At 42.3% G+C, this 15,047-nt stretch overlaps 1 protein-coding gene across 7 annotated transcripts; it reads left to right on the top strand.

Annotated features, from left to right (window-relative positions):
- The first annotated feature begins 3,710 nt into the window (after positions 1-3,710).
- slc13a1 (solute carrier family 13 member 1) lies at positions 3,711-14,890 on the top strand. 7 transcript variants are annotated; one of them, XM_088995612.1, is made up of 15 exons: positions 3,713-3,802; positions 3,880-4,028; positions 5,304-5,432; positions 6,368-6,671; positions 7,951-7,984; positions 8,066-8,141; positions 9,019-9,161; positions 9,245-9,364; positions 9,456-9,554; positions 11,492-11,593; positions 11,665-11,756; positions 11,836-11,930; positions 12,919-13,080; positions 13,974-14,111; positions 14,306-14,890. In XM_088995612.1, the coding sequence occupies exons 2-15, from the start codon at positions 3,924-3,926 to the stop codon at positions 14,438-14,440; spliced, it is 1,734 nt and encodes a 577-aa protein (XP_088851738.1). In that variant the 5' UTR covers positions 3,713-3,802; positions 3,880-3,923; the 3' UTR covers positions 14,441-14,890. The 7 variants fall into 7 exon arrangements, with proteins under 7 accessions (XP_088851736.1, XP_088851732.1, XP_088851737.1 ...); XM_088995609.1 differs by having other exon boundaries at positions 8,066-8,144; positions 8,986-9,161; XM_088995607.1 differs by having other exon boundaries at positions 8,066-8,144; positions 8,986-9,161; positions 12,886-13,080.
- The last annotated feature ends 157 nt before the right edge of the window (positions 14,891-15,047 follow it).

Raw genomic sequence — 15,047 nt, 5'->3', positions numbered from 1 at the left:
GTATGTGTACATACGTGTGCGTGTGTATAATTGCATGTGTGTGTATGTATGTATGTGTGTAATTGAGTGTGTATTTGTATGTGTGTATACATTGTGTGTGTGTGTGTATGTATATTTGCATGTTCAGTATGCATTTGTAAAAATGTGTGTGTATTTGTATGTGTACATGCATGTGTGTGTACGTGTACATACGTGTGCGTGTATATTCGCATGTGTGAGTGTGTATTTGTATGGGTGCGTTTATTTGTGTATTTGTATGTGTATTTGAACGTGTATGTATATTTGCATGTGGGAGTATGTATTTGTAATAATCTGTGTGTGTATATTTGTATGTGTGTGTGTATATTTGTATGTGTACATGCATGTGTGTGTATGTGTACATACGTGTGCGTGTGTATAATTGCATGTGTGTGTATGTATGTATGTGTGTAATTGAGTGTGTATTTGTATGTGTTTATACATTGTGTGTGTGTGTGTGTGTATGTATATTTGCATGTTCAGTAGGCATTTGTAAAAATGTGTGTATTTGTATGTGTACATGCATGTGTGTGTACGTGTACATACGTGTGTGTGTATATTCGCATGTGTGAGTGTGTATTTGTATGGGTGCGTTTATTTGTGTATTTGAACGTGTATGTATATTTGCATGTGGGAGTATGTATTTGTAATAATCTGTGTGTGTATATTTGTATGTGTGTGTGTATATTTGTATGTGTACATGCATGTGTGTGTATGTGTACATACGTGTGCGTGTGTATAATTGCATGTGTGTGTATGTATGTATGTGTGTAATTGAGTGTGTATTTGTATGTGTGTATACATTGTGTGTGTGTGTATGTATATTTGCATGTTCAGTATGCATTTGTAAAAATGTGTGTGTATTTGTATGTGTACATGCATGTGTGTGTACGTGTACATACGTGTGTGTGTATATTCGCATGTGTGAGTGTGTATTTGTATGGGTGCGTTTATTTGTGTATTTGTATGTGTATTTGAACGTGTATGTATATTTGCATGTGGGAGTATGTATTTGTAATAATCTGTGTGTGTATATTTGTATGTGTGTGTGTATATTTGTATGTGTACATGCATGTGTGTGTATGTGTACATACGTGTGCGTGTGTATAATTGCATGTGTGTGTATGTATGTATGTGTGTAATTGAGTGTGTATTTGTATGTGTGTATACATTGTGTGTGTGTGTATGTATATTTGCATGTTCAGTATGCATTTGTAAAAATGTGTGTGTATTTGTATGTGTACATGCATGTGTGTGTACGTGTACATACGTGTGTGTGTATATTCGCATGTGTGAGTGTGTATTTGTATGGGTGCGTTTATTTGTGTATTTGTATGTGTATTTGAACGTGTATGTATATTTGCATGTGGGAGTATGTATTTGTAATAATCTGTGTGTGTATATTTGTATGTGTGTGTGTATATTTGTATGTGTGTGTATGTGTACATACGTGTGCGTGTGTATAATTGCATGTGTGTAATTGAATGTGTATTTGTATGTGTGTGTACATTGTGTGTATGTATATTTGCATGTTCAGTAGGCATTTGTAAAAATGTGTGTATTTGTATGTGTACATGCATGTGTGTGTACGTGTACATACGTGTGTGTGTATATTTGCATGTGTGAGTATGCATGTATGTGTGTATTTGAATGTGTATTTGTATGTGTGTGTACATTATGTGTGTGTGTATGTATATTTACATGTGTGAGTATGTATTTGTAAAAATGTGTGTGTATTTGTATGTTCTTGTATGTGTACATGCATGTGTGTATGTGTACATACGTGTGCGTGTGTATATTTGCATGTGTGAGTATGTATGTGTGTGTACATTGTGTGTGTGTGTATGTTTTCATGTGTGAGTATTTCTAAATGTGTGCGTGTATTTGTATGTGTATCTATGTGTGTGTGTATGTGTACATATGGGTGATGTGTGTATATTTGCATGTGTGAGTATGTGTGTATTTGAATGTGTATTTGTATGTGTGCGTACATTGTGTGTGTATGTATATTTGCATGTGTGAGTATGTACAGTATTTGTAAAAATGTGTGCGTGTATTTCATGTGTATTTGTATGTGTGTGCGTATTTGTATGTGTACATGCATGTGTGTTTGGGTACATACGTGTGCGTGTGTATATTTGCATGTGTGAGTATGTATGTATGTGCATTTGAATGTGTATTTGTATGTGTGCGTACATTGTATGTGTATGTATATTTGCATGTGTTAGTGTGTATTTGTATGTATGCGTGTGTGTGTGAATGTGTACATATACATGTGTGTGCATGTGCGTGTGTGTGTGTGAATGTGTACCAATGTGTGTGTATTTGTATTTGTTCGTGTGCGTGTGTGTGTGTGAATGTGTACCAATGTGTGTGTATTTGTATTTGTTCGTGTGTGTGTGTGTGTGTGTGAATGTGTACCAATTTGTGTGTATTTGTATTTGTTCGTGTGTGTGTGTGTGTGTGTGTGTGTGTGTGTCTATTTGGAAGTTTGTATGGATGTATGCATGTGCGTGTGTGTATTTGTATGTATGCGTGTGTGTGTGAATGTGTACATATACATGTGCGTGCATGTGTGTGAATGTGTACCAATGTGTGTGTATTTGTATTTTTTCGTGTGTGTGTGTGTCTATTTGGAAGTTTGTATGCATGTGTGTGTGTGTATTTGTATGTATGCGTGTGTGTGAATGTGTATATATACATGTGCGTGCGTGTGTGTGAATGTGTACCAATGTGTGTGTATTTGTATTTGTTCGTGTGTGTGTGTCTATTTGGAAGTTTGTATGCATCTGTGTGTGTGTATTTGTATGTATGCGTGTGTGTGTGAACGTGTACATATACATGTGTGTGTGTGCGTGCGTGTGTTTGTGTGTGTGTGTGAATGTGTACCAATGTGTGTGTATTTGTATTTGTGCGTGTGTGTGTCTATTTGGAAGTTTGTGTGTGTATTTGTAAGTGTACGTTTGTGTGTGTGTGTATATTTGCATTTGTGAGTGTGTATTCGTATGGATGTGTGTGTGTGTGTGTGTGTGTGTGTGTGAATGTGTACCAATGTGTGTGTGTGAATGTGCACCAATGTGTGTGTATTTGTTCGTGTGTGTGTGTGTCTATTTGGAAGTTTGTATGGATGTATGCATGTGTGTGTGTGTGTGTGTGTGTGAATGTGTGCGCGTTTGTGTGTGTATGTGTGAATGTGTACCAATGTGTGTGTATTTGTATTTGTTTGTGTGTGTGTGTGTGTGTGTGTCTATTTGTATGTGTACGTGTGTGTGTTTGTGTGTACATGTACTTATGTGTGTGTGTGTGTGTGTATATTTGCATATGTGTGTGTGTATTTGTATGGATGTATGCGTGTGTGTGCGTGTGTGTGTGTGTGTGTGTGTGTGTGAATGTGTACCAATGTGTGTGTGTATTTGTATTTGTTCGTTTGTGTCTGTGTGTGTCTATTTGGACGTTTGTATGGATGTATGCATGTGTGTATTTGTGTGTATGCGTGTGTGTGTGTGAATGTGTACATATACATGTGTGTGCGCGTGTGCGTGTGTGTGTGTGTGCGTGTGTGTGCGCGCGCGCGCAGATTGATTGTGTATCATCCAAATGGAAGGAAGCGTGCAAGGTGTCGCTGCTCGTCTGAGCGCCGGCGACTTTGTGGAGGTTAAAGGTCGTCGTTGGTTGGTTGATTGGTTGGTTGGGTGGAGAGCTGGCAACTGTTTAACCGCAAGATAAGAAAGCCAGGAGGCAAAACGTCCTGGACTCGACCCCTTTTCAAAGCCTTTGGACCAGGGTAAGACTCGCATCTTTTTGGGGAGGGAGGGGGCAAAAAGACTTCCATTGGTGTTAAGGAGGTCCCTTGTCTTCCAGTTAGCGTCCACTCTCGGCAGGAAGACGCCAAAATAAAAGGCAGCATGTGGAAGAAGTTGCGCAAGGGGGCGTGGAACTATCGCCGTTTGTTGTTGGTGCTAGCGACGCCGCCGCTGCTACTTCCTCTTCCTGTCATGGTCGCCACCAAGGTGATCGGCGTCATCGCCGTGTTTGTACCAAATCTTCTGATTGATTGATTGATTGATTGATTCAAGAAAATGAGTCTTGGTCAAGAAAAATCATCTTGGTTGGATTTTTAAGTGTCTGCTGGATTTGATGCGCACGGATAGCAGGCGCATGCCTGAGGGGACTTGCTGGAAAAGGTGGTGGGCAGGATGCCGTGGGTCTAGTCAGATTTCCCATGCCCTTGTCTTGGTTCTTGTAAAAGTTACTTAAAAAGTGGACAAGCCACTCTAAAAACTAGATTTGCCACCTACTGATCGATCAAGAATGTTTTTTCCCTAAAACCTTCTGATTGATTGATTGATTGATTGATTGATTGATTGATTGATTGATTGATTGATTGATTGATTGATTGATTGATTCAAGAAAATGAGTCTTGGTCAAGAAAATTCATCTTGGTCCGCTTTTAAAGTGTCTGCTGGATTTGATGCGCATAGGCGGCGCCTGCCTGAGGAGACTCGCTGGAAAAGGTGGTGGGCAGGATGCGGAGGGTCTAGTCAGATTTTCCATACCTTTGTCTTGGTTCTTGGAAAAGTTACTTGAAAAGTGGACAAACCACTCTAAAAACTAGATTTGCCACCTACGATCAAGAATGTTTTTTCCCCAAAACCTTCATATTGATTGATTGATTGATTGATTGATTGATTGATTGATACAAGAAAATGAGTCGTGGTCAAGAAGAATCATCTTGGTTGGATTTTTAAGTGTCTGCTGGATTTGAGGCGCACGGATAGGAGGCGCCTGCCTGAGGGGACTTGCTGGAAAAGGTGGTGGGCAGGATGCAGAGGGTCTAGTCAGATTTTCCATGCCCTTGTCTTGGTTCTTGGAAAAGTTACTTGAAAAGTGGAAAAACAACTCTAAAAATGAGATTTTTTTACCTACGATCAAGTATGTTTTTTCCCCCAAAATCTTCATATTCATTGATTGATTGATTGGTTGATTGATTGATTGATTGATTCTTAAAAAAAGTCTTTGGAGAACTGACCTCAGTTTGTGCGTCCATCTGGAAACGTTGACAACCTTTTTCTTCTTGTTCTTTGCCGCCAAAGATCAAGAATGTTTTTCCCTAATCTTCACATTGATTGATTGATTGATTGATTGATTGATTGATTGATTGATTGATTGATTGATTCAATCGATGGATTATTTTCAGAGAGCTAACCTCCGTTTGTGCGTCTGTCTGGAAACCATGACAACCTTCTTGTTCTTGTTTTTCTTGTTCTTGTTTGTCTCCACATGAGGAGTCGTCTTGCGCCTTTGTCCTCCTATTGATGGCCATCTTCTGGACCACCGAAGTCATCCCCCTGCCCGTCACCGCCATGTTTCCCGCCATCCTTTTCCCCGCTTTCGGTATCATGACGTCGTCGCAGGTCAGGTGCCTTGTACGCTCTTGAGAAAACAAAAAAAAAGCTGAGTACAGTGATACCTTAGCTTACGAACTTAATTAGTCCTCAGAAAGTGCGTGTAAGGCGAAAAGTTTGTTTTCCAAACATTTATTTCCCATAAGAAACCATTAAAATGAAAATAATCGGTTCCCAGGTCCCCATAAAACATAATTTTCGACTAAATAGGTCTTAGAACTACACAAAATAGGCCTTATTTTATGTATAAAAATATGATATTGTATTGTAATGAAAGAAATAAACTGTACTGTATAATAACGGCGTTTTATTGACCTTTGTGATGGTCGTTGATGTAGTTGCCTTTCTGAGCGATAATACCCTCACTCACACTGTCCCCTGCTCGCTGCGTTTCGTTTATCCAAATCAACAGAATTGGTTCAACTATTGCCTGAGACCGTTGCTTAGACAACACAGAAACACCCCATAGCCACATGTAGCAATGGTCGATTTAGCGTACTGGTACTGGGACGCTAAGTCACCCAAAGGCACACCTCGTTGGTGTTTTTCCATGATCTCCTTCTTCTGCTTGTCATTTTCTTGAATGTCTTCATCGGCTTAACACTAGCCTGTGCTGGGGTCTTTTTCGGTCCCATGATTGCAAAAGTACTCCACTACATAACAAACCAAGTCTGCACTCAAAGGGGGTCCGCCAGCCACCGTGGTGCCGTTCGACCGTGTTCATCCGTTGAAAACTAGTCCGCCAGCCACCGTGGCGCGTGGTTTGGTTCGTTTGCCGAAAACTAGTTCGTTAGCCAAGACTATATGCTTGTGAATTTAATGTTCGTCAGGGGAAAAGTTCGAAATCGTTCGTAAGCCAAGGTATTACTTACTGTATTGGGTTAGCAGTCCAGAACCCCCCGAAGAATATCGTTTGCGCTTGTTTCGATGCGTCCATCCTGCAGGTGGCGGCGGCGTACTTCAAGGACTTCCACTTGCTGTTGCTGGGCGTGGTCTGCCTGGCGACCTCGGTCCAGAAGTGGGGTCTCCACCGGAGGCTGGCGCTGCGGCTGGTCGGCGCCGCGGGGGTCCGGCCGGCCCGCCTGACGCTGGGATTCATGTCGGGCTGCGGTCTGCTCTCCATGTGGGTGCACAACACCTCGGCCGTCACTATGGTGATGCCCGTCGCCGACGCCGTCCTGCGACAGATCCGGAGGGTCAGCCAAGAGGAGCCGGGGGAGCGTGACCCCCGTGACCTGCAACTGGCCGGTAAAGGGCACTCGGAAGAAATATTGTGCTAAGTCTATTCTCTTTGTCTTTTCAGTAACAGCGTACAATAGCTATCTATTAGCTATCTATTGGCTTGCTAGCTAGCTTTCTATCTATTTGTCTGACTAATAATAATACATTTCAAATATATTCAAAACTCTCAAGGTCACTTTACAGTCACTGGAGAAGTTTTGTATGTGGGTGAGCAGCGGCAGCCACACGCGCCAGCGTTCACTCAACCCGGAAGTAACTCAGATAGAAATCTAGCTAGCTAGCTAATAGAAGGCTAATAGTCATCTAGCTAGCCATCGAGCCAGCTAGATACCTACATAGCTAATAGATATAGCTAGATAGCTACTGCATATAGCTAACAGCTAGCCAGCTAGCCAGCTAGCTAGCTAATAGATAGCTAATGGATAGAAAATAGATATAGAGGCTATATATATATATAAATATGTGACTATGTCTTACTTTTCTATTTGAGTTACTTCCAGGTTGAGTGAACGCTGGCGTGTGTGGCTGCCGCTGCTCACCCACAGAAAAAAAATGATCATGTGACTGTAAAGTGACCTTGAGAGTTTTGAAAGGCGCTTAGAAATGAAATGATTTATTATTATTATTATCTATATGCTATCTATTAGCTACCCATCTAGCTAGCTATCTATTAGTTAACTATTAGCTAGTTAATCTACTTTATTAGTCACTGCGAGACTAATAACGGCAAATCCAATCCAATATCGCTATCTAGCTGACTGCCTATCTAGCTACCTATACATTAGCTAACTATTAGCTAGCTAGCTTTCTATCTATTTTAGTTATTCTGAGTTGAGTGAACGCTGGCGCATGTGGCTGCCGCTGCTCACCCACAGAAAAAAACTGATCATGTGACTGTAAAGTGACCTTGAGAGTTTTGAAAGGCGCTTAGAAATGAAATGATTTATTATTATTATTATCTATATGCTATCTATTAGCTACCCATCTAGCTAGCTATCTATTAGTTATCTATTAGCTAGTTAATCTACTTTATTAGTAACTGCGAGACTAATAACGGCAAATCCAATCCAATATCGCTATCTAGCTGGCTGCCTATCTAGCTACCTATACATTAGCTATCTATTAGCTAGCTAGCTTTCTATCTATTTGAGTTATTCTGAGTTGAGTGAACGCTGGCGCATGTGGCTGCCGCTGCTCACCCACAGAAAAAAACTGATCATGTGACTGTAAAGTGACCTTGAGTGGTTTAAAAAAAGCGCTTATAAATCGTGTGTGTCCCACGCAGTGGCCCACGTGGACAAAGCGAACGAAGCTGGAGGGTACGTCTTCTTTCTTCCTAAAAGTTTTTTTTTCTTGTATTGATAACATGCGCATTGCTGTTTTCTTTTGTTTGGTCTCAGGGATGAACAGAAACCTCCAGAAGAAATATCATCGTCATCGTCATCTTCATCTTCATCAACATCAGAAGCCAATCAGGTGCCAAAGAAAACAAACTCAATGACTTTGAGTATTGAGCTAGTCGGGATTAGCCATCTAGCTGAATAGAAAGAGAGCTAGCGAGCTAACTCGCTTTCTTTATGCGAGATTCGTGTTTTCATTCGTACGCTTTAGTGCTAGCGAGCTAACTTGCTCAATCGCTAGCTCGCTAGTTTGATAGTTGAGCATGGAATTTGCTTGTGCTTTCACGGGCCAAATAAAATGAGGTGGTGGGCCACATTTGGCCCCCGGGCCTTCACTTTGACACCCGTGATCTAAGCGATTAGCCAGCTAGCTGGATAGAAAGAGAGCTAGCTAGTGAGCTAACTAAGTTCATTGCTAGCTCGTGCGCTAACTGGCTTCATTGCTAGCTAGTGAGCGAGTCAGGATTAGCCATCTAGCTGAATAGAAAGAGAGCTAGCTAGCAATAAAGCTAGTTAGCTCACTAGCTAACTATCAAGCCAGTTAGCTCGCTACCTAGCAATCAAGCTACTTCGTTCACTAGCTAGAAATCAAGCTCGTTAGCTTTTCTAGCTAGCAATCAAGCTAGTTCGCCTGCTAGCTAACAATCACGCGAATTAGCTCGCTAGCTAGCTGGCTCTCTTTCAGCGAGATTCGTGTGTTCATTTGTGCGCTTTAGTGGTCAGGAGGTGTTCAGCTCGGGAGTGAACGAACTCGATCGCTAGCTCGCTAGCTCGAGCATGTAATTTCAGTGTGATTCGCTTTTGCGGGCCGAATCAAATGATGTGGCGGGCCAGATTTGGCCCCCGGGCCTTGACTTTGACACCGGTGGAGTATGTTGTCTCTAAAGTTATTTTTTTGTCTTTTTTGTCTTTTTTTGGTGGTTGAATGTGGTCAACCACAACCATCCAACCAGGAGTCGCGTGCGACGGCGCCCTCTAGCGAAGCCATGACAGCCAAGGCCATGTGCATCGGCGTGGCCTACGCCTCCAACATCGGCGGCATCGCCACCTTGCCGGGAACGTCGCCCAATCTCATCTTCTCCGAGTACCTCCATCAGTGAGTCGTCCTGGTCGCTGCCCGTCCGGAAAACGGGGCCGATTCCCAGCTTGCGTTTGCTCACCGGCACGGCGGCGCTGGAGGACTTACCCGGATTGCGGCTGCCTGGACTTTGGCAAGTGGCTGGCGTTGTGCTTGCCCGTCAGCGTGCTGGCGTTGCTGCTGACGTGGGCGTGGCTCTGCTGGCTCTTCATGGGTGCCGGGTGAGTCTCGCCCGCCCGTCCGCCCGCCCGCCGTCGACGTTCGCCTCAGCCCGGGCGGCTCAACGCTACTTCCTGTTCTCCTCCGAGCCAGCCCGCAGTCGCTATGGCGACGCCGAGGCCGACTAACCCGGAGGGAAGAAGCCGCCCAGAAGATCATCCGAGACGAGTACGCCGCGCTGGGACCCATCAGGTGAGCGCTGGAGACCTCGCGCCGATTGACATTTTACGGCTTTAAGTGAAGAAAAGGAGAGGAAAGGAAATAAAGAAGTAGAAAAACAAATTACAGGAGCTGCTGGAAAGGCAGCCACTCTCGCGACGCCATCTTGAAGTCAAAACAACAAAATTATACCACAAAACCTATTTTCAAACTGTAGCTGATTTAGCTAATGTAGCTAAAAACAACAGCAAAAATTATACCACAACACAAAACCCATTTTCAAACTGGAGCTAATTGAGATAATGTAGCTAAAAACAACAACAAACTGTAGCTAATTTAACTACTGTAGCTAAAAAGAACATTGTAACACAAAACAAAACCCATTTTCAAACTGTAGCTAATTTAGCTAATGTAGCTCAAAACAACAACAAACTGTAGCTAATCTAGCTAAAAACCACAACAAAAATTATAACAACACAATACATATATTCAAACTGTAGCTAATTAAGCTAATGGAGCTAAAAACAACAACAAAAATTATAACACAACACAAAACCTATTTTCAAACTGTAGCTGATTTAGCTAATGTAGCTAAAAACAACAGCAAAAATTATACCACAACACAAAACCCATTTTCAAACTGGAGCTAATTGAGATAATGTAGCTAAAAACAACAACAAACTGTAGCTAATTTAACTACTGTAGCTAAAAAGAACATTGTAACACAAAACAAAACCCATTTTCAAACTGTAGCTAATTTAGCTAATGTAGCTCAAAACAACAACAAACTGTAGCTAATCTAGCTAAAAACCACAACAAAAATTATAACAACACAAAACATATATTCAAACTGTAGCTAATTAAGCTAATGGAGCTAAAAACAACAACAAAAATTATAACACAACACAAAACCTATTTTCAAACTGTAGCTGATTTATCTAATGTAGCTAAAAACAACAAACTGTAGCTAATTTAGCTATTGTAGCTAAAAACAACATTCTAACAAAAACATTCGGAACCCATTTTCAAACTGTAGCTAATTTAGCTAATGTAGCTCAAAACAACAACAAACATATAACATAACACAAAACCTATTTTCAAACTGTAGCTAATTTAGCTAATGTAGCCAAAAACAACAACAAAAATTATAACACAACACAAAACCTATTTTCAAACTGTAGCTAATTTAGCTAATGTAGCCAAAAACAACAACAAAAATTACAACACAACACAAAACCTATTTTCAAACTGTAGCTGATTTAGCTAATGTAGCTAAAAACAACAACAGACTGTAGCTAATTTAGCTATTGTAGCTAAAAACAACATTCTAACAACAACATTGTAACCCATTTTCAAACTGTAGCTAATTTAGCTAATGTAGCTCAAAACAGCAACAAACTGTAGCTAATCTCGTTAAAAACCACAACAAAAATTATAACAACACAAAACATATATTCAAACTGGAGCTAATTAAGCTAATGGAGCTAAAAACAACAACAAAAATAGAACATAACACAAAACCTATTTTCAAACTGTAGTTAATTTAGCTTATGCAGCTAAAAACAACAAAATAAAAAAAGACAAAACAGTCAATCTTAGACTTTCTGCACCCTCTGTGGTAATGAAGCAGTTCTAGAGGATCAAAGCGTCCTTTTCACCAATGGATCAGGCACGCCACGGTGGAATGCGCACGTCTGCTATAAGCTAAATGTTGAAAGCAAACACCAAGCTGTTAGTATCCATTGACCAAAAGAGATTGTCTCCTTGCATCTCCTGTCCTACGTGTCAGTCCGCTTCAATTCCAAGCCGCGGCCGTTCCACTGACATGAATCCCAAATCAAAAACGGTGCTGGCATATTGATGCTGCTGAAAAGGCGCAACCGCTCGGCACAATCTCCTCCTACTCGGCCGCCATCTTGGACTTGTTGACCTCAACAGGCGCGATTGACGTGTTGATTTTTGCGCTTTAGTGGTCAGGAGGTGTTCACTCAGGTGGTCTTCTGCCTGATGGTCTTGCTGTGGTTGACGCGATCTCCGGGTTTTCTTCCGGGCTGGGCTTCCCTTTTCCCGCGGTGAGTTTGGAGATCAGCTGGTTTTGGTCAGACCTCCCAACCAACCACCGACTCTGGACCCCACCCGGCAGTCACGCCGGCTACATGACGGACGCCACGGTGGCCCTGGCCTTGGGAGTCCTGTTCTTCCTGGTTCCCGCCCACGGACCCTCGCGGAAATACGGTGCGACCGCGCTTGGCTCAAACGTTCAAATGTGACGAAGGTGACGCGTGTCCGTCTGTCCATCCATCCGTCCGTCCAGAGAGTCTGATCTCCTGGGAGGAGTTTCAGGCGTCCATGCCGTGGAAAGTGGCCCTTCTGGTGGGTGGAGGCTTCGCCCTGGCCGAAGGCACCAAAGTGCGTCCAGTCAACTCGTGCCCGATCACAAAACACCATTTTGAAAAATGGTGGACAGCACTGCCTTCGGTGTCCACTAGAGGGAAGCAGCGAGCTTATTGTGCCCAAATTCCGAGCAGGGAAGGCAAACAAAAGCAGCCTGTCTCGTTTACCGCCCTCAACCCCTCTTACACATATACAGGTAACATCCGAGTTACGACCGGCGCTAGTTACGACCACCTGTTCTTACGACCACGACCGCCAGACCCACCGCAACGCGCATGCAGCCGGCAATGCGTACTCCAATTTTGGCCAGCCAGCTTGTCACACACTTGCACAGCAATCTACTGCGTGGCTACACTCAGTACAGTAGTTATACAGGGCAGATACCGTCTGGGCCACATCTCCTATAGTACTGTACACTGCTTTTTTTTCCTTCTGCGTCCGCCTGAGTCCGAGCGTGTGTGTCGCGCAAACTCTTCTAGCTGTTAGCGGTCATAAAAATCGATACTATGAAATATAAAATGATACAAATGACACTAAAAGTGATCAAATTTATAAATGAAGTGTAAACAGTTTGGTATCTAATAGTATTCAATAGAAAACGTTCACTTCAAAACAACAGATTGACATCGTATACTATTCTGTCATGTAAATGTCACGTCGCCCATTTTGAATAGATTTCAACTTACGACCATTTGACTTACGACCATTTTGTCGGAATGAAAACCGGTCGTAACTTGGATATTACCTGTATTTTGTTGTAAACGTCACGTCGCCCATTTTGAATAGATTTCAGCTTACGACCATTTGACTTACGACCGTTTTGTCGGAATGAAAACCGGTCGTAACTTGGATATTACCTGTATTTTGTTGTAAACGTCATGTCGGCCATTTTGAATGGATTTCGACTTCCGACCGTTTTGTCGGAAGGGAATCCGATCGTAACTCGGATGTTACCTGTCTGTGAAATTAGATTTTCTCATCACTCATGAAGTGTGTTGACCAGGAGTCGGGTTTGTCCCGGTGGGTCTCGGAGGTCCTTTCCCCGCTGGGTGATCTCCCGCCACTGGCCACGGTGGCGCTGGCTTGCGTCATTGTCACCTTGGTCACCGAACTGGCCAGCAACTCCACCACCATCACCATCTTCCTGCCCATCCTTTCGCCTTTGGTGGGAACGCACACACATATGCGCACACATTTCAAATGTTTCCCACATAAAACAAAAACATGACACATGTATTTGTTGTACAGTGATACCTCAGCTTACGAACGCTTTAGCTCACGAACTTTTCGCCTTACAAACATTAAATTCGCGAGAATATAATCTTGGCTAACGAACTAACCAAACCACACAGCGCCACGGTGGCTGGTGCGCTAGTTTTACACCCCCACCCTTTGAAGTGCAGACGTGGTTTGTGATCAAGTGGAGTACTTTTGCTATTTTTGGGAGCGAAAAAGACCCCACCACAGGCTAGTGTTAAGCCGAAGAGGACAGAAAACAAAATGAAGATCGAGAAGAAGGAGATCATCGATCATGGAAAAACACCAACAAGGTTTTGGCTGGCGGACTAGTTTTTGCCTCACCTCCATTTCATTGACTGCAGACATGGTTTGTTATCGAGTGGATTACTTTTGCTAAGTCGACCATTGCTACCATCCATTGACAACTATAATATTAATACATTTTATTTCTAAGCCTTTCAAAACTCCTCAAGGACACGTTATAGTCACGGGATAAGAACTACCACCGCAAAAGTAAATACAACGACCTTATTACACAGTGCAGTGTATTTCTTACGTTACAATCCAATAGCACATTTATTATACATACAATAACGTCGATTTTTGTGTAGTTTTAAGGCTTATTTAGTAGAAAATTATGTTTGATGGGGACCTGGGAACGGATTATTCTCATTTTAATGGTTTCTTATGGGAAATAAATGTTTGGAAGACAAACTTTTTGCCTTACACGCACTTTCTGGGAAACAATTAAGTTCGTAAACTGAGGTAATACTGTATTTGTATTTTGTTTCCAATCAAGTTGTGTGTTCCCGGGTGCAGGCGGAAGGCATTGGCATCAACCCCTTGTCCGTCCTGATCCCGGCCACCTTGTGCGCCTCCTTCTCCTTCCTGCTGCCGGCGTCCAATCCTCCCAACGCTGTGGTGTTCGCCTACGGACACTTTAGCGTGGCGGACATGGTGAGTGGGATCGGCATTTTTAATTCGACGCCTGGCACCGCAAGGCGCAAGCAGCCGGCAACGCGTACTACAATTTTGGCCAGGCAGCATGTCACACACTCGCACAGCAATCTACTGCGTGACTACACTCAATGCAGTAGTTATACAGTGCTTTTTTTCTATTATCTGATGTCCACGATGATTCCTGCGTTCAGGTGAAGGCGGGACTGGGCGCCAACGTGATCGGCCTCCTCGCAGTCTTATTGGCCATGAGCACCTGGGGCGTGCCTTTGTTCTCCCTGGATATATATCCCGATTGGGCGCCGCCGTTCAACGCCACCGGACCGTGACAGGCGCCGCTTGCAATCACTTTCATCTTTTTTTTGTCTTCTCTTTGATTCTTAGGCAATATGACATTTTTAGATGTTTTTTTTTCAAGTTGCCAAGAAAGCACGGCAACTTCATTCGGATATCACCAAGAGGCAACGACATAAACGACCATAACAAAGGTAAATAAAATCACTTGATTATACAATACAGTTCATTTTTTTCATCACAATCCAATAGCACATTTAATATACATAAAATAAGTTCTATTTTGTGTAGTTTTAAGGCTTATTTAGTAGAAAATTATGTTTTATGTGGACCTGGAAACGGATTATTCTCATTTTAATGGTTTCTTATGAAAAATAAATGTTCGGCAGACAAACTTTTCGCCTTACACGTATTTTCTGGGAATCAATTAAGTTCGTAAACTGAGGTATGACTGTATTATGTCTCAAGACTTACACTTTTTGCCCCCAAGAGTAATAAATGCTGTGAAAACACATCTTGGTTGTATTTAAATAAGGTATTTCTCTATCATAGATTTTAATTTACCACAAAGAGGTCTATCATGTACAGTAACTGTGTGATGGACAAGATTTGACAGGAGACAACTGCTTTTGCACAAAATAT

Source organism: Hippocampus bargibanti, linkage group LG05 (assembly GCF_051943395.1).
Source record: "Hippocampus bargibanti isolate YZ-2025 linkage group LG05, ASM5194339v1, whole genome shotgun sequence".
Taxonomy (NCBI): Eukaryota; Metazoa; Chordata; class Actinopteri; order Syngnathiformes; family Syngnathidae; genus Hippocampus; species Hippocampus bargibanti.
This window is presented reverse-complemented; position numbering and strand designations above follow the sequence as displayed.